Below are 20,843 nucleotides of genomic sequence, written 5' to 3' on the forward strand. Positions count from 1 at the left end.
GAATAGGTATTAATGCTTCTTTAAATATTTGTTATAGTTTGCCTGTGAAGCCATCTGGTCTTAGACTTTTGTTTGTGATGATTTTTTTGACTACTGATTAATTTCACTGCTGATTATTTATATAATTTTGTATTTCTCCTGATTCAATGTTGGTAGTTTATATGTTTCTAGGAATTTATCTATTTCTTCCAAATTGTCCAATTTATTGGCATATAACTTTTCCTCATATTCTCTTACAATCCTTTGTATTTCTGTGCTATCATTTGTTATTTCTCCTCTTTAATTTCTGATTTTGAGTCCTCTCTCTTTTTTGATGAGTCTGGCTAATGGTTTATCAATTTTGTTGATATTTTCAAAGAAGCAGCTCCTGGTTTCATTGATATGTTCTATTATTTTTTAGTTCATATATTTTTCTTATTTCTGCTCTAACTTTATTATTTACTTCATTCTTTTGGTTTGGGATTTCAATTGTTCGTCTTTTTCTAACGTCTTTATGTGTAAGGGTTAGGTTGTTTATTTGAGGTTTTTCTTGTTTCTTAAGGTAGACCTGTATTGCTAAAACCTTCCCTCTTAGAACAGTTTTTGCTGCATCTCAAATGTTTTGGACTGTGTGTTTTCATTTTCATTTAATTTCATTTTGATTTCCTCTTTGATTTGTTGGTTGACCCATTTATTGTTTAGTAGTATGTTATTTAACCTCCATGTATTTGTTCTCTTTTCAGATTTTTTCTTATGGTTTTCTAGTTTCATAGCATTGTGGTCAGAAGAAATGCATGAAATGACTTTGATTTCTTTGAGTATGTTGAGATTTGTTTTGTGGGCTAACATGATCTATTCTGGAGAATGTTCTATATGCACTTGAAAAGAATATGTATTCTGCTGTTTTAGGAAGGAACATTCTGAACATATCTGTTAAATCCATCTGGTCCAATATGTCATTCAAAGCCACTGTTTCCTTGTTGATTTTCTATTCGGATGATCTGTTCATTGATGTAAGTGGGGTGTTAAAGTCCCCTACTAGTATTGTATTATTATTGATTAGTTCATGTTTGTTATTAACTGCTTTAAGTATTTGAGTGCTCCTATGTGGATGCATAAATATTTACAATTGTTCTACCTTCTTGGATTGTCCCCTTAATGATTATATAGTGTCTTTCTTTGTCTCTGTTACAGTGTTTGTTTTAAGGTCTATTTTGTCCTATGTAAGTATTGCTACCCTAGTTTTCTCTCCACACCTCCCTAAAAATCTTAATTATCCTATCAATCTATATTATCTAAGAATTGATGTCTTCTATATTTAGATTATGACATTCTGAACATCTGAAATTTGATGTAATAATACCATAAATTTTCAATTGTCCTTCATGAGAATGCTTTATTATGATATGAAACTGATCTAATGCTATCAAATTGTTTTATGTCTCATGACTACCTAAAATATAATCAAATCTTATGAAAGGCCATGAATAAATCCCTACATAAATTTACACTGGGCACATATAATTAGGGCAAAATCTGTTATGTTTAAAGAACAATCAAAATGAACAAAAATTTATTCCCAATAGAAATTTAAAAATTGCAAAACTTCTATAAGTTTTTAAAAATGAATACAAAACATTTATTTGTCTCAGGCCAGTTTATCTCACAAACTTTTAAAACTGTCTAATTAACTCTTAATTTATAATTAAAACCTGGCAAAAGATAGAGTTACATAGGGGAAAAAAATAATAGAACAGTAGTATTTCTTATCATGAGTGATATCTAGAAGTCTATAATTTGTTTCTTGTTTTTAAGGACTATAATTGAAATTGTTTCATAAACTTAAAATGGAAGTTTATGGTAAGAGTATTAAGAAATAATTCTAATAATAACACAGCAAACCAGGCAGATGTTATATTATAGTAATGGGATTTTTCCACGTGTAATTATTCCATGTAGAGAATCATGAACTCAAGCAGCATACAAGGTAAATAAATAGCCTGGAGTGCAATGCCTGAGCCTGTGAAAGAGCCATGTTGCTTTGGTAGTGGCTGGTGACTGTCTGCACTTCAACTACTAATCTGAAAAGCCTATTGTTTTGTAGAAAGCCAAAGCACAGGGATTGTGAGGCTACTGAAAATGACCAGACCATGAAAAGATCTCCATCAGAAAACTTTAAGAACCAAAGCCATGCTGAAATAAATTCCTGAATGGGTTTAACATGTGAAAAATGGTCAAAGGATTTGGCAAGTTTCTTCTCTACCAGCTGACTTCACATCACATCATATCACATAAGTATGATATGAAAAAAGGCCAACACTACTGATCCTGTTGCAGTGCCAGAGAATGTGTTAGGTAGGATGTGCTGTGCATGTGCTCCTCATGAATGACAGGTTAATGGTATTATAGGGACATCCAGAATGGATTCGCACATAATCTTAGAGGTTAGCCTTTCTGGAAAGTTGCATTTAATGGTTTGGAATAAAGAAACTCACCCACAGTATAATGCCCAAGAGTGGTTCTACTTTAGTCATAGTGTCCCTCCACTATATGAGACAGCCTTTAGTCCCTATGTAAGGCTTTGACTCCTGGGGACATTTAAATCACCACCTTTACTGGTTAACATTAGAGCTACAAGCCATCCCTTGTAAGATGTTCCCCCCAGGATACCTCTTTCTCTTTCAAAATGATTCACAGGTCATTCTGTTTAAATTAAGTCAAATAAAATTTCTTTACCAGGGGTGCAAGCAAGTTTTCTCTATCCAAACAGATTCTCTTTTCTGACCAGAGAGAAGCTCTTAGCCATCCCTCTAAAAAAAGTTGTTGTTCTTCAATTGTTAACAACCCCCATCTGCACTGGCTCCCGCACCCATTTAAAACCCCTCTGCCTGGCTTCACATCCCAGACTTTCTTGCAAGGAAAACAGAACTTTAACATCAGAACTGTCTTGGGCTAGGCAGTTGCCAAGTCAGCTGCTGCTCTTTAGACTTAGGTGGAATGTCTTCCCCTTAGACGTTCTACACAGTGCTTTAAGTTATAGCTTGCTGAATAAAGACAAATTCATTTTTAAAATGGGAAGAGTGAGGAACCATAAATGGAACAGCCTCCTATTGTCTCTGTAGATTTTTCCCCCTGGTTGTTAGTTTCTTTATAACCCAGTATGGGGCTCACACAGGGATGCTTTACTGTCCTGACATGGAATCCTTAAGATTCATCTTGTGTGTCCCCCTGTGGCCATTAAGTGGTTTTGAGCTGGCTTGCCTCCCTAAAAAACTTTAACCACTGAACTGTATTAAAAGGAATGGGTTCTATAGAACCTTGGCTATACTAAGCCAAGAAAATAACTATTCTCTCTTCCCAAGGCTCACCCTGATTGGTTCAATACTAAAGAAGCATGATGACTGAAAAGGAGGAAGGGGATGTGGGTCAAATACAAGCCTCAAAGGACAATTCAGCTCTCTTCCTTTATCATTTTATTGTATTAGAAACTTCCGGAAATAGGGACCACTGGATGGAACCTAGAAGTTCTCTGATGAACAGGAAAGCATTCAGTGACACAAGTTTTACTGAAACATGATTTCATCCATTCAACAAATATTTTTTTAGGATTTATTTCATACAGGAGTAATCTCTATCACCCTTTTGAGCAGATGAAAATGGACTATAAAATTTGTCAAAATGTTTTTCTGAGAGTTTTAGGAGAACCACGGTAATAAGAGTTACACAACCACTAGAATTCTATTCATAAATCTTTATATTCTTTATATCAGATGGAAAATTTTGTAGCCAAAAAAAACACAAAAAAACAAACAAAAAAAACTACATGGTTTGATTACAGCTAGAACTATAGTTCTCAGGATGGAGGAAAAAAATTACAGATAAACCTCTATTTCTAATTTTTTTCTTTTTTTTAAGTACATTAGTGATGGGATGTCTGGGTAGCTCAGTCAGTTAAGCGTCCAACTCTTGATTTCGACTCAGGTCACCATCTCACAGTTCCTGAGACTGAACCCCACATCAGGCTCTGCATTGACAACGTAGAGCCTGGTTGGGATTCTCTCACTCCCTTTCTCTGGCCCTACCCACTTGCTCACTCTCTCTCTCTCTCAAAACAAATAATTTTTTAAAAAACTACAGTTAGTGATATTTAAACGAAAAAAATGTTCTTTTATAAGGCAAACAAAGCAGATTATATCTATTTGTAATCAACATTTTTGTCTTAAAAATGACAACTAATTCTGAAAAATATAAATCTCAGAGCACTACATCAATAGACTAATGCAACTCAGTTATTAAAAAGTTTAAATATCATGTCTGCTTATTTACTTTGCATTTAAAAACAACTACTTAATTTGCTTATTTCCATCTGATCCCTAAATAAGAACCAAAATGTCAGCCTCTATCAAGACTATAATGAAGATATAATAATTCCAAAGCATTGTTGAGGCACTAAAGAAATAATTTTCCACCCACCTCCCAGGATGTTGTATGGAAGTACTGAATCACTGTATTGTACACCTGAAACTAATATTATACTGTATGTTAACTAACTGGAAATTAAATAAAAAGAAAAGAAAGCAGTTTCCAGCCATGACACTGGACCCTCTTTACAGACAGTTTTAGTTATATTTCTAAGACAAGTTATTAACGTCAGACAAGCATCCAGCACTACCTCTTTTCCACTACCAGCCTAATAGCTAATTTGCCTTCTCTTGAGGAGTTATTTTTATGATCATGTGAGCCCAACAGAATGCCTCCTCGTAAGTGCTCATGGTGGCATGTGCCATGAAATGGAAATAAGTGATACTGCCGGGGCCCCAAGAATGAAGCTCCTTTGAAGTGCATGTGTTTGTGTGTGCTCGCCAAATTTTTAATGCCAGTAAAACCAAAAGGCAGTTTGGAATTTTAACTTACAGTAAAATGACCTTTTATCTTTTTAATGTTCCAGGAAGCATCAACTCAATCTAACATTTTTTATTCTTAAACCATAGCATGTTTTGGTAACAGTGACAAGAAGAGTACTTGATAAAGAACTTTGCTTGTTCTAAGAAGGGGGGAAGGGAATGCCACATTTAAGCTCTAATTGGCAAGTGAAGAACAGTTTAATTTGATAGAGCTAAGTCGAAAATGATAGAAGGATTCATTATTCTTTGAAGCAATTATGTAAGAAATTGCAAAACTTCTCACATAGAAAAATCATGTACATACCATTTATATAAAGTCAGGCCCACATGGGGGCTTCAAAAATACGGGTTATGGGCTATTTCTTAGGCTGGGTGGTGGGTTCACAGGTGTTCATTTTATTATTATCCTTTATAACTCACAAATTTATTACATTCTTTTAAAAATATATGAAACATTTCATAGTTAAGATGAAAAACGGGAAAAAGGGGTAGCTGGACAATTATAAGCAATATCGTGTACACCACTTAATTATCAGCATAATGAACATATGCCTGGATAGCAAGGAACCTGGAGTCATTCTCTGAGTAAGGTGAGGGTAACTTAATGGGGGAGTAACAATTACCATATGTGTTCATCAGATGATCAGCCTCTGGCTGAACTGTGTGCCTCAAATTTATTTTGGATAAAGGACTCCCAACAGCAGCACAGAGGCCACTGGCTGAACACACAGCCCCTAAGAGCCCCTATGCCTCCTATCCTGAATTGCTTAAGATTTTCCTTAAATATATGGAGGCTGTTTCTCATTGATCCCCATACTCACTGCTTCTTAGTAACCATTCTCAAGCAGGGACCCTTGAACTTCACAAGGTCTGTGAGGCTCCCACCAACACAGTAAAGGCAAGCTACAAGGAAAGAAATGAACTCATATAGTGAGATGGCTGTTTATGCCATATATTTGCATAGACTCTAATTACTTGTATCAAATCACAAGTTTAAAACAGAAAAGGACTCATTTCTTTCCACTGGGAGGTTTGAGATGACTTTGTTTACACAATTATTAACCATACTATATATAGCAGCCTCAATAAAGCACTTTTGTACAGGCCTGGAAAGCACATGTAATTGTACTTTAGCAGGTAAAATATATATTGTTGTTATTGGTTTTTTTCTCTCTAAAAGCAGAGAGAAAAATTAATTCTTTTCAGTTGTTTCACTCCAGGGACAAGCATTTGCTTTACGTTAAAACAGTGATTTGTAGGCTGAGATTTGCCAGCATCTCATGATCTGGGAGGTGGGAGGTGGAGAGATGGGTGTTACAAACACATTCACATCCAAATTGTCATTTTGCAAGGCTGTTTGCAGAGGCTGTCTCCTGCGATCCATTTAAACTGTCTCCAAAACTTGTTCCCAAACATTCATCATTATCCAACATTTCCAAGCCATATTGTTTGTTTGTTTGTTTGTTTGTTTGTTTGTTTTTAGAGCACGTGAAGATACCTTATATGACATTTCATTTTTCTGGAAGAGTGTCAATTTCTTTTAGCATTTCTGTTAAAGAATCAATAGAGAAATTCCACTTGGCACTTAACTCGTTCACCTAATAATTAGAGGCTACTATGGTGGGTGGGTATAAGGTTGGATAGGACACAGTCATTGCCCTCAAATGATTCACAATCTGGTGGTGTGATTCTCAGAGGCAGCTGAAGCTTCTAGTGCTTGGAAAGGTATTTTAAACCCCTGGATCCTCCATGTGAGTCACTGGCACTCAAAAATCTGTGATCTATTCCTGTCAAATATTTGGGCTCAGAAAAAAGCTTAAGAGGTGTGAGCCTAGAGGGAGGGACAGACACTTTAACACATGTCTAGGATGCGTCATGGCAAGTGTTGCAAGGGGTGCCAAATGCATGTTGCAAAAAAAAAAAAAATGCACACACACACACACACACACACACACACACATACACACACACACAAGGAAGGAACAAATCACCTGGGGAAAGGATTTCCAAAGGATTCCAAGAATATTCACATCTGTCCTGGGTCTTAAAAGAAGGAATGTAATTGGCCCAAGGCATCCCAAGCACAGGTAAAAGCACATGAAGGTTACTGGGGAAAAACAGGACCCTTTGGAAGACGACCAACCAATCTGGAGTGGCAAGAACTTGGGGCATTGAGGATGTGTAGAGGGAAGGACTAATTGGAAACAACAATGAAAGCATGTTCTGGGGTTAGATCAGAGGAGGACTTTCCCATCAAGTTCAGTAGTTCTTGTCTGTCTTCTAGGGAAATGACCAGCAGAGGCAGGAGTATGTATGTGTTCTCAGGGAAGAACTGAAAAGTAGGGAGTGAGTGATAGTAACAGATACAGGTTTTGTCTTTATTTTAACACACAGAGAAAGTTATTAAACATTTAGCTTAGACATAGAGTAAACTAATTACATATACTTTAGTGGCTCTTCTTTTGACCACTATTCCCCTGATCCTAGGATTAGTCTCTCCAAGCCACAATTAGGTCTAGTTCTCATTTTTGCCCTTTCTTCATGGCAGCCTGCTTCTCTCCTGACTGCCCATTTCTGAGCCCACAGTTAGGTTCTCTGGACCAGCTACAGATGTATTATCGAGAGCAAAGTCTGGTGACAATATGGAGATGGGAGACGAATAGAGGTGGGGTGGGTAAGGAGACAGTCTGGAAAAGAGTGACTAGGGACTGCAAGCTAGGGAAGGCACTGATTTCATTTGTCCCAGAGGATGTCAAAGAAGAAAACCAGGATCCACTGATGCAATATTTTAGACTGAGCTGCCTAAAGATGCAACAGAGCACCTTGATTTGTTATAACTATTTAGACAAACTAGAGGCCCCTTTGGCAGTGAGAGGGTTTAAAAGGTTTGTTAGTTATCTGTGTTGGCATAAATCACACCAAAATGTAGTGGTTTAAAACAACAAACATTTATTATCTCAGTTTCTGTGGGTGAGGAATTCAGGAGTGGCTTTGTTGGGTGATTCTTGCTCAGAGATTCATATTCTCCCTCATGGTTGCAGTTACCTGAAAGTTCGCTCAGAGCTGAGGCTATTGGCAAGAAGTCCCAATGCCTTGCTGGTTACTGGAAGGAGGGCTCAGTTTTTTGCCACATGGACCCCTCTCTAGTGCTGCCTGAGTTTTCATACAACATGACAGTTGGTCCTTCTGAGAGTGAGTGATCCAATAGAGAAAGCAAGGAGGATGTCACAATGCCTTTAAAAAAATTTTTTTAATGTTTATTTTTGAGAGAGAGAGACAGATACGAGCAAGGGAGAAGCAGAGAGAGAGACAGAGAGAGAGAGAGAGGGAAAAACACACACACAGAATCTGAAACAGGCTCCAGGCTCTGAGCTGTCAGCACGGATGTGAGGCTTGAACTCGGAAACAGTGAGATCATGACCTGAGCCAAAGTAGGATGCTTAACAGACTGAGCCACCCAGGCACCCCCACAATGCCTTTTTTGATCTAGCCTCAGAAGTCACACTCTATCACACTGCCATATTCTTAAGCCTTAGAAGAAGAGTCCCAAGAGAGGAATTAAGCTCCACTTCTTGCAAACAGTTTATGGACAAAGCATATGTAACAAGGTCACACGAGAGGATTTTTAACATTCCTTCATACCTGAGATTAGCCAATTCTATTAATAAACCAGTAAACAGAGGATAAACCTGGAAAGTGCCCTATATTTGAGTCATCCCACGCCCTGAAGTGGCCCACTGGGGCTCTTGTAACTGATGTATTTGTCAAGAGGAAAGGTTCAGTAATGGATTTCTGGAAACTCCACCAAATGACAATAGCGTTTGATTGAAACTGCTCTTGTGGTGTAATGGAAACACTATTTACGATTTTCAGAAAAGAGAGTGGGCACAGAAAAAGCTTAAGTTAGAGACTATTTTGCTTATACTATTCTTCAGATATAAAATGAACAATATACAGCAATCAAGTGTTTTTTTTAATTTTGGGAATTATTTTATTTGGATTGTAGAAAAGAAAGACTTCTGAGCTCTCCTGGTTACTAGGTATTACTAAGTATTAGGAAGCATAAGTTTATAAAGTTATAGTCTCATGAGAGTTCTATAAGGCAGTAAATGAGAAGTTATGGTCCAAAGATGAGGCAAATTAAATTGTGGCCTGCTTTGGAGCAACTGATGGGGTATAGCATGGAAGAATTCACTTGACCTTGATATTTTAAATATTCTCCCTTTACAGGCAGAGGTTTATGACAGATACTTCTTATGGATCCAGTCTTCCACTACTGGGATCTGCAGTGAATAATATTTATAAAATCTTGATACTGTCTATACTGGTTACTAATTGTCACTGTTCAGAACCTCCAATCAAAGTGTAGAAGACAAGTTAGATATAGGACAGAATATGGATGGTAATAACTATGACATTATTGCTATGGATTGAGGTGAGAGTTGGAGTGGGGAAGGAGGAGAAAAGAAGAGCACAAGAACTTTCCTGAACTTACATAGTCAAAGGGGGGTGAGATATGGTTGATAGAAATTGTATAAAGTTGAGGAATCAAGAAATAAATCAAGAAACAATGTTACAGTTGCAATAAAATTAAAACTTATGATTTCAAGTTAGAGTAGAAATCTATCAAAAGCCGGGAGGAAAGGGAAGTGGAAAGTGGTATGAACTACATTCTTAATTTTTTTTTCCTAAAAAGAAGTCACACACTACTGACTAACCAAGAAATAGAAATATGAGCATATCCTATAGAGTGAAGGTGTTTCCTACAAGAATAACCAGAACCATGGGGCACCTGGGTGTCTCAGTCAGTTAACTGTCTGACTTCAGCTCAGGTCATGATCTCAAGGTCTGTGGGTTTGAGCCCTGCATTGGGCTCTGTGCTGACAGCTCAGAGCCTGGAACCTGCTTTAGATTCTGTGTCTCCCTCTCTCTCCACCCTCCCCCACTCGCACTCTGTCTCTCTCTCTCTCAAAAATAAATAAACATTAAAAAAAAAAAAAAAAAAAAAAGAATATCCAGAACCGGAGACTGGTGACTCTGGGACTGGGGTGGCCAAGGTGACTTTCACATCTCCTTTCCTATATTTCTATACTAGATTTGCTTTCTTATCTGTACTGAACATACATGACTCTTTTGAAGCAAACAAATGTAAAAATCCATGGATTTGGTATAATCTATAAGTTTATACTAACCTATGTTCACCAGGTTTTAGGTAAACTTTATAAACATCAATCACTCTAGTTACTTTTAACAAATGGTAAGATTTCACTTATTTTAGAAATTCACACTTTGCATCTCATTCTTCTTGAGACAGAGAGTAGGAATCAGTTTACAAATTACTACATTGGTGATAAAAACTATTTAAAATGAGCTGGAATTCTATGAGTTTTCTATATATATGCTTTTCTATACTCTACCTCCAAAAAGGAAAGGACAACCTTACAATTTTCAGGATTAACTCTAAAGGGCAAGAATCTAGGCTCAGTAAAGAACTGATAGTCCATCCTAGGAATAGTCTATGAAACAGTTTTAATAACTAGTCCCTTGGTCCCCAGTACTAAGGGTTATTCTGAGGTTTTTTTTTTAAATGCTTATTATTTTTGAGAAAGAGAGAGACAGAGAGAGAGACAGAGTGCAAACGGGGAAGGGGCAGAGAGTGAGGGAGACATAGACTCTGAAGCAGACTCCAGGCTCTGGCTGTCAATACATGGCCCAATGCAGGGCTCGAACCCTTGAACTATGAGATCATGACCTGAGCCAAAGTCGGACGCTTAACCAACTGAGCCGGGTTGTTCTGAGTTTTTATGGAAGGCCCATGTACATCATATATATGTGTATACACACACACACACACACACATATATATATATATATATATATATATATTTTTTTTTTTTTTAATTTACTTTGAAAGAGAGAGAGAGCATGAGCACAGGAGGGGCAGAGCGAGAGAGGGAGAGAAAGAATCCCAAGCAGGCTCCCCACTATCAGTGTGGAGCCTGATGCAGGGCTCGAACTCATGAACTGAGATCATGACCTGAAATGAAACTAAGAGTTGGATGTTTAAGCAACTAAGCTACCCAGGTGCCCCTTCCTCTTATATATTTTAAAAGCAAATTCCCTTCTATCTAACTATGGAAGATTTATTCAAAAGATTCACCAATGATTAAAGATACCAAAGAAGCAATTGACTAATTTGACTTGTTTTAACAAAAGACAGCCATTTAAAAATACATTTCCTGGGAGCAACCTGGGTACCAAATATAGTGCGTGGAAAGAGAAAGGGAATACCAAAAACAAAACAAAACAAAACAATACAAAACGATGAGGTTAGTAGTCAGAGACCAAAGTCCATTTTTTTTTTCTCTTTGAGTAATTAGGGGAGAAATTTTACAAAAGCTCTTTGGGCTCCTAGAAAAAAATACTTTTCTCAAAGTCATATGAAATGCTTGATTTTCTAATTTACAGACTCAACTTGTACTATATCAATTCACAACAACCATACAATATAGATCAGGCAGCACCCACACTTTCCGTAAGAAAATTTATACAAAGGGTTTAACTACCACAGTTCCTGTGGATGATCTATAACACTTATACTAAAAAAATACTTAGGAAAGAACAGATAAATGCACAGTAGTATGTCTGTATAATGGAATACCATACAGTAACGAAAATGAACAAACTACTGCCACATGTAACATGGATAAATATAACAGGCTTAATGCTGACTGAACACATCAGATACATATAGTACATATTCCATGATTCCATTTATATAAAATATAAACCCAAGCAAAGCTAATCATGGTTTTAAAATCGGCATAGTGGCTAACTCTGGAGAGGCAAAGAATGGAGGTGATTGCCAGGGAGATTTCGGGGTCGTGGTAAAGTTCTACTATATCTGTCTGCTGGTTGTATGGGTGGGTTCGGTTTATAATAATTCATCAAGTAGTTGCAATTGTAACTTGTGTACTTTTCGGAATGTATATATAGGTAATTAAAAAGTCAATTAAAAAAAAAAACATATAAGACCCCCTCCTAACTTCTGTGGCACCTTTATGGATTTTTAAAAAACGTCCCCTCTGTATGAATGAATGAAAAAGGCACCCCTGTGGGCAGAGGCAGCCCCACAGTTTTGTGCCTTGGCAAATGGAAGACTGGCTGCTTTTTAACCCCACTACTACATTTGGCTAGACACAAAACCACACATCTGGATGGACATCTGCAAATCTGCAAAACACTCATTTGACCCTTCTTCACCACAATTTTACAAGGAGGGCAGGGCAGATGTCCTTATTTTACAGAAGAGGAAGTGGCACAGAACAGTAAGACCCATATACAAAGGCGTCATAGCTAATAAGCAATGGAGCCAGAACAGACTCCTAGGCCAGTAGCTCTTCACATGGTTCTGATTCCTTTTTGGGAGGAGAAGAGGAAGAAGCTTCTTCTATGTTTGTTACTGTGTATGTTGTTATGGGTCATCTCAAATGCTTTGTGGAATAAGGCAGGGAACAAATACATGGTCCAATGTTCTTAATATTGGGCTTTAGTGAAGGTCCTAGGTTCTAAGCCCGTTTGAAATATGCTGTAAGCATACACTTAAAAATGAATATTCATCTTTTACATGTTTACTTATGCTAAAAGATTAGTAGGATAGACATGTTTAGATACCAAGGGAGCATTCTGGCCTTCCCATAACTTGTTAAGGAAAAAATCTTTCTGTGTCTTGAAAAATTGAAAAAGAAAGACATGCCATAAGGTGTATGTCCAGCTTACCTAGAAGTGTCTGCTTATCTTGGGAGGAGTCAGACTCTGCAGAACATCTGCAAGTTCGGAGAACAATGACTCCTCCAAGCACGCCATCTTCGCTGGCCAGGAAAGGCGAACCTAGGCAGAAATGGCAAATGGTCATTTTTCAGTGAATTTTGCTTTTTTCATTTTCAATTTTCATTTTATTACAAGAACAAAAATGTGGTGTGAATGCCCATTTTCTGACAATCACCATTGTTCGAACCTTGTATAGGCTTGATGGCAAAGGCAGGCTTATGCCCAAACGGGGGCCATTTGGCAAAGACTATCCCAGATGTCGCCAAGAAGACTTGAGTGGGGGTGGAGTGTGCATTACAGTATTCAGAAGGGAATTGGAAACACTACCAGATTAAAGGACCAAAACACAAATACAGGAAAAAATGCTCAGCAAGTCTCTTTGATCAGCTTTTAGGGATCACTTACCAGGCTCTCCCTGCTGTCAGGGGCATGCCACCAAAAGCTTTGATTTACTACCTTAAATTCAATTTTAAACAATAAGCCACAAACTTTACTACAAACATTTAAAAATGATCCTGATGGTTTACACAAATAAGGGTGAAACTGTATTTCTATTATGAGAGTCTGGTGGTTAGAAACAACTGGGCCTCTTTGGGATCTCACACACTGAACCATTGTGAGCATTTCAAGAACACTACATTTTAAAACCCCTCATTTTTCCTCCCCAAGGACATCTTCTTCGAACATCTGGCATAGCAAGTAAGCACGTGGAAAACAAATGCAAAATTAACCCAAGAGCTATCAAAGAAAGTAGTAAAAAATAAAAATCAACCAAATTGGATTTGGGGGGAAGCTTCTGGTTAAACTTAGTAGATTAAACACATATATTTATCTCCACTCCTTCCAAAAGCATGACCCAATAAGGACAGAGAGAAAGGCAAACAAGAAAAAAACTCATGTTTTAGAAAATGAAAAGAAGATAGACATTACTTGCTCACCTAGTGGACCTGCAGAAGCTGAAACCTAAGCTTTAATGGGGAACATGGTTAAAACCGGGGGGGGGGGGGGGGGGAAGCACCTATAAAAAATCACCCAGTTTTGTCATAAAACCCACAAAGAATCAGAAATTAGAAACTTCAAGTTCCTCTGAAGACAGGGATGCAAGGTGGGGCTGAAATGAAGATGGTTGATTCAGAGTGTCCAAAAGGACCCTCTACACCAGGCATCAGTAAGCTATGACTTGTCTGGTCTGCAACTTGTTTTTGTACTGTCCACAAGCTAAGAATGTTTATTTTATGCCTTAAAGGATTATTTTTTTAAAAAGAAGGAGAAGCAGAAGAATATGTGATAGAGACCATGATATAGTCCCAAAAGTCTAAAATCTTTACTTTCTGGCCCTTAACAGAAATAGCTTGCCAACCCCTGATAGATCAGCCCGATTCCTGCCTAGACAAGAAGTTACTTCTTCCTTACGTAGGAGATGCCAGGATATTTACTCTCTAGAGAGGATAAACCAGAGGGACTTGAGTCGTGGGGTCATCAGACTCAGCACAAGGCAGGAGGGAGTGTCCACAATGAACACAGGACGTCGAAGTGGAAGTCTTTATGCTAAACAGTGAAATAACTAGCTCCTTTACCCACAGGCTCCCAGGATACAAGAAGTCAAACTGATACACTCCAAGCACGTGACTGGATAATTCCCTTCCAGCCACGCAACCATCTCGAGGATAAAGAACTACTTGAGAGACCCTAAACAAAAACTGCCTTATGTTAAGGGCTTCCAGATGACAAATGTGGCTCATTCAGAAGGTTTCCAGTTCAGCTTCTTGGTATATAACTGCTCAATAGTATAGACAACCTAGGTTCACTAGTTGTTTCAGTGTGACCTCTAGAAAAGACAGAGACCAAAACAAAAAAGAAAACAAAGAAAACGTAGGCCAATGCATTGAGCAAAAGAAAAGTAAAGAGATGGAAAATGGGAGGAAAAAAAATCAGAACAGGCCAGAAGGTCCAATATCTGAATAATAGGAGTTTCAAAAAGAGAGAATAGAAGAAATAACACTTCAAAGAAGTAATTCAAAAACATTTCCAGGAATTGAAAGGTGAGTGTTTGAAAAGGCTCATCAACCTGCCAGCACAACTCATGAAAATAAATAAATAAATAAAAGTGCCACAGATATATATCACTGTGACATATCAAAATATTGAAGAAATAAAGAAAAGTCCAAAAACTTCCATGTGAAAACACACACACACACACACACACACACACACACACACACACACACAGAAAGCAAGGGGATCATAATGGCACCAGATTTCTCAACATAACAATGGAAACTACAAGGTTAGAAGGAAGGCACCATCTTCAACATGCTGAAGGAAAATTATTTCCAACCTAGAATTCTATACTAGGCCAAAATGTCAATCAAGTATGAAAACAGAATAAAGCTCTACAAAGTCTGAAAGAATTCACCTCCCACATACTTTCTCAGAAAGCTGTAGGATGAATGTGCCTTGGCAAAATGAAGTAATAAGGTACAAAATGAGAAAGAAAACAAGATCTGGAAATAGGGGATCCAAAACAACAGAATACAAAAAGATTTCTAGATGACACACAGTGAGGCAGCAGGCTTAGAGAGTCAACAGTCCAAATTGGAGCAGAAAGCCAGAGAAGGCTGGAAAGAGATTTCCAAGGGGAAAATAAATCAAACTTATAGAATACATGTTGAGTTTGAAATTATTGGGAGGAAATGTTTCAGATTTTGAGGGAAATTTGACAATCAACCAGTGATCAGTATCAAAAAGCAAACAAAAAGAAACCTAAAAAATAATGAGGCAAATATTAATGCAGAAAAAAATAAGAATTTGTATAAGAAAGGAAACAGAATCACAGTATACTACATAGTTCAGATGTCAATAGCTAGAGTCAAAAATATAAACTCACAATACTGATGAGATAAAAAAAAAAAAAGGCAGGGGAACATAATACATTTAGAGGAGTGATGGATGTAGTATGTGTAGGTTTGGGCTTGGAAATATAAGGGAATTAAATCTTTGCCTTCCCTCGTATGAATATGAAGATATCTTGATATCTAAATAATATCTAAAATTGAAAACTGAAGGAATGGTAGTACAAGTGTGTTATTTTGAATTACAGATTTAAGTTCTAAAAGAAATAGCTACAAGAGTTAAAAGTAGTAGTAGCCCGAGGGGAGAGGAAACTGGGGGGCAGGGAATTGGAGTTGGAACAGGGAACCATTCATTTTCATTTTAAGTCTGGGGGTATTGTTTGCCTTTTTAAACCACTTATTTGTTTTGCCTTGCAAAGAAAAACAACACAAATTTAAACTGTGGAACTGGAGTAAATTTTTTAATCCTTAGCCTCTTAAAGAAGGGGGAAGGAGACAGGAAATTCACAGTCATTGAGAAACTACTCTGCATCAGGGCTTGGTTCCATGCTTTCATGTTCTATAGTTGAATTTTCAGAACCACTGAGAGGGTTCAGAGCAAATCTTCCCAAAATGTGTCATTTTGGCATGTAGGCTATTTTGAGCTGAAGGCAATTGAGACCCTCCTTTACCTAGAATCTAAATTGGGGGTCTTTCTCAGAATTAGAGTTATCACCAGGGATAAATTTTATCTGAGTAACCCATTTGTATGGCATAGCAAATATCTAACTACCAAACATTTGTTCTTCTTATTGCCCCCCTCCCCTTTGAAGCTGCTGGCCCCTATACCATTCCTTAGCTCAGCATGGCATAAATACCTCATTTTACCTTTCTGTCTTTGAATCTCTCATGTATAAGGGGTTTCTCAATGTATAAAATTAAATTTAATTTTCTTCTGTAAATTGATTTCATGTCAATTTAATCTTAGACCAGCTGGAAGAAACTTTTGAAACATAGAGTAAAATTTCTCTTCCCCAACACCACTATGCCATGAGGTATTTTTATCATGTTATAGATGAAGAACCTAAGGTTCAGAGAGGTTCAATGACTTGTCACAGCCATGCCACAATTGAACAGAGAATGTGGCTTTCCCTCATGTCTCTGAGCCCATGGTCCTCGACTGCTTGGCAGCAATACCTCTTAGGGAATGGGAAACTCTGGATAAAGTCACATTCCAACTGCTGCTAAAAACTTCCACCCCATCAGCATCCAAACTCTTGACACCTCTAGAACAGTTCTCTTCCCCACCAAATCCAGGAGCTTCTCCTAGGTTTCTAATATCTCATCCAAGCTCAAAACTCTCTACCTTTTCCCTCTTCAATGACTCAAAACATGAAACCAAGTCAAATCCCAACAGTTCCCTATGATTCCACGTGTACTGAGCTCTGCCTCTTCATTCCCACTGACAAACCCTCAATGTACCCTCACTGTACTGAAAACACTGCAGTAGGCTCCCTACTCCAGTCATTCAAATCCCTAAATTAATTGATTCAATAAATATGTACTATATGCCAGGACTCTTCAAGGCACTGGGATGTAACAATGGAAAAAATGAAGTCCTTTCTTAAATATAGTTGAACGGGTTAGGGGACAAGTAAACTTACAAGTCAATAAAGAAATTCATCCAATTAGTGATAGGCGCTGTGGAGAAAATGAATCCTGGTAAATGACAGAAGGTGTGACTCAAGCAGGGGCTATTTTACATCAAGGGTCAGGAAAGGCCTCTTTTGGTAAGGAGCTAATAACCATGTGAAGACCTGAGGAAAGAACATTCCAGGCAGATGAACAAGCAAATGCAAAGACCCTAAGGTGAGAAGGAACCTGGATGTTCAGGAAATACAAAGGGAGTAGGGTGGTAAGAGTTGACTGAGGGAGAGGGAAGAGAGTGCAGAACATGAATTCAGAGGGAGGCAGGAATTCAGAGGGAGGCAAGGCCAGGTCACATAGGGTTACAGAAGGCCTTATGGGTACAGCAAGGAGTCTGAATTTTACTTCAAGTGTGATGAAAAGATGATGAAATCTTTAACCAGGACAATGATAGTTTTTGTTTGCACTTGCAAAAGGCTACTTTGTAGTATGGAATGGATTGGCAGGGCAAGCATGGAAGCAGCAAGTCACTAAAGAAGCTGCAATGGCTGGGGCGCCTGGGTGGCGCAGTCGGTTAAGCGTCCGACTTCAGCCAGGTCACGATCTCGCGGTCCGTGAGTTCGAGCCCCGCGTCGGGCTCTGGGCTGATGGCTCGGAGCCTGGAGCCTGTTTCCGATTCTGTGTCTCCCTCTCTCTCTGCCCCTCCCCCGTTCATGCTTCGTCTCTCTCTGTCCCAAAAATAAATAAAAAATAAAAAACATTGAAAAAAAAAATTAAAAAAAAAAAAAAAAAAAAGAAGCTGCAATGGCAGCCCAACTGACAGATGACAGTGGCTTAGGTGAGCCTGATGGCAACAGAGACTGTCAGTAGAAGCTGGCTCTGGGATATATTCTGCAAGTAAAACCAGAAGGGCTGTTCATAGACTAAATATGGGGACATGGAAAACAGAGACATCAAAGTTTAATAAGAAATAAGCAGCCTAGCTATGATTATATCATTAAACCATTCAAACACTTTCAATAGACCCCAAGTGCCCACAGAATGGTATACAAATGCCTTAGCTAGGCAAGCCTTCCTCTCTTCCCGTATCCCACTTCCCCAAGACCTCCCCCTGTGAACTATTCTTCCTGGATCCCTATCTCCCCATGAACTGGAATTTATCCTTCCAGTGCGTTTCATACATAGACACAGTTCTCTGGGGTGAGGATATCTGATTCACCTTTAAAGCACCTTTGGTGACTAATGAAATTCTTCCACTTATTCACTGCCTTCTCCTATCCCCAACCTCCTCAACATACCTCCCCCCCACACACACACACACCCCCACACACTCCTGCTTACACCACTGAAGTGTGACATTGAGGATGGCAAGACAGGATGTTAATGCAATGAAAGGAGAGTGGGCCCCCAGGGCGCCATGGAAGCTACATCAGGGCTCCTCACTCTCAGTATGCATTCATTCAATAATTTGATGAAACAATGATTAAAGTATATTTGAAGATTTCAAATTTTTCATGAAAAGTACTCAGATTTCACATTATCACTGTGATGTTAAAAAAATGCTGACTCAGACACAAGGCCTTGTTTTGAGTCTTAGGGTAGCAACTATGGTTCAGTTTCTTAAATTATAAACTATAGATATTAAAAGACACCTTTCTGGCTGTTGTAAGGATTGAATTATATATATAAGCTCTGTAACCTCTGAAGTGTTATTTAAACATCTGGTGGTAGTAATACTGATGGTGGGAAGACACTTCAGCATTTTGCTGGTTCTCAAAAATTGTCATGTTGAACAAGATCTATTACTGTAACTACTTGGCTAACCTTCCACAATAGCCAGAAATAGTGTTCAACTGACATTCAGTGGTTGTGATAGGGTATCGGTTTTCCTAAATGTTAAACAGTCTCTGAATATAAGGAAACACTATTCCTTATTCTTCCCAGTAAAAAAAAGAAACATTAACATGGAGTAACATGTTGGGCACTGTGCTTTTCATACCCAAATAGGGAAAAAATTAATGAACTAAGACAATCCAAAGCTCTATTAATACATGTGCAAGAAGCTGCATAAAATATCTAAAGAAAATTAATAATGAAATAATAAAAATTAAGCTTCATTCACCCTAACAAAATATCCCAAACAGATTCCTTAAATACCCAAGTCTAAAACTGTTATGGAATAAACTTATAATTACAGATAGTAAAAAAAATAGTTATTGTGATCAAATGTGTATAATCTGAATATTCATTTAAATCATAAATCCATACTGTAAACAAATGAGACACCTACATACTAAATTTGTGCCATGATCTTTAAGGATGAAGAATTTGAAAAGAAAATCACTATAAGTATTACAGAAGTCAATGTGAATATTAACCCATATTATTTGGATTGCTAGTATCAAATCCTAATCAGAATGATCTTCAGTACAAAGGAGAATTTGGTGGCTCATAAAATCCAATGGTAGGGATGTGACAGGTTTCAGTAACAGCTGGAAATAGCTCTCTATGGATAGCAATGCCCATTGATAGTTCCAGAACTGTATTCCTGAACTTGCACCACCAGAAACTATTTCTCATTTTCAGTTTTTAAATTTTTTTTAAAGTTTATTTATTTTTAGAGACAGCATATGTGTGCACAAGTTGGGGAGGGGAACAGAGAGAGGGGGAGATAGAAAGAATCCTAAGCAGGCTCCACATTCTGCACTAAGCCCGATGCGGGGCTCAACCTCATGGACCATGAAATCATGACCTGAGCCAAAATCAAGAATCAAGATGCCTAACTGGCTGAGCCACCCAGGTGCCCTCTTTTTCAGTTTTAACATTCTCAGGGGCCATCAATTGGATTTAGGAAAATGAAATAACCTGATTGGCCTAGCTTTAGTCAGTGAAGCCTAGAACAATCAACTATGACCAAGAGGCCAGTGGAGTGGACTCATGGATGGACAGACAAATCCAAAAATGTCCAGAAAACTCAAATGGGCTACAGAACCAGGAAATCAGGATCCCAGATTTGGTATGCTCTACTTGAACTCAGACAACCCACTTTACCTTGCTTTCTTGGTTCATCGGAAATATTGGGAGACTAGAGTAACAATCTCTGATATCTTCTACCAGTTGTAATAGGCGGGAGTATTTTCAGTTCTAGAGATTCATGTCTACCCACAGCAGCAATCAGCCACTATCTGATGCCAACAAGACAAAATATTAAAGCTTCTTTTGCAAAACCTGATACAATGCTTCCTCTTCAACATGTGAGAACTTATCGAGAGAGTGATTCTATAGCCAGAAGGCAGTTGCTAGTGTTTCACCTTCCCATTACATTTAACAAAGAACGTCTGTCTTTCAAATACATTTCTACACATTGTTTTCTTATTTTTAACATCTATATGCCAAATCATTTGAACGCCATTTTCTCTTGAAGGAATTACACATCTATTGAGAAAAGGAAATATACAGAGAGACACAAAGATGGTTTGAAGGTCAGATGAGCAAGAAAACGGAGGGCAGAGGAATAATGAATGTACCCTACTGGAAACACATACCTGTAACTCCAAAAGAATTAGAGAGATTATTATAAATATTCTTTAAAAACAGAAGCAGGGTAACAGTTTCTATTTCTTGGAAGAAGAATCTTTTTTTCCTAAAGATG

The 20,843-nt window shown here is 37.9% G+C and overlaps 1 protein-coding gene across 4 annotated transcripts in view; it reads right to left on the bottom strand.

The window, feature by feature from the left end:
• TASP1 (taspase 1) overlaps window positions 1–20,843 on the bottom strand; it is a 309,206-nt gene that overhangs the window by 84,275 nt on the left and 204,088 nt on the right. For all 4 annotated transcript variants that reach the window (XM_049651145.1, XM_049651148.1, XM_049651146.1 and 1 more), the window contains one exon: window positions 12,663–12,773. In XM_049651145.1, the coding sequence (XP_049507102.1) occupies window positions 12,663–12,773 (111 nt within the window). The remainder of the gene's footprint in view (window positions 1–12,662; window positions 12,774–20,843) is intronic.

Source organism: Panthera uncia, assembly GCF_023721935.1.
Source record: "Panthera uncia isolate 11264 chromosome A3 unlocalized genomic scaffold, Puncia_PCG_1.0 HiC_scaffold_11, whole genome shotgun sequence".
Classification (NCBI taxonomy): Eukaryota; Metazoa; Chordata; class Mammalia; order Carnivora; family Felidae; genus Panthera; species Panthera uncia.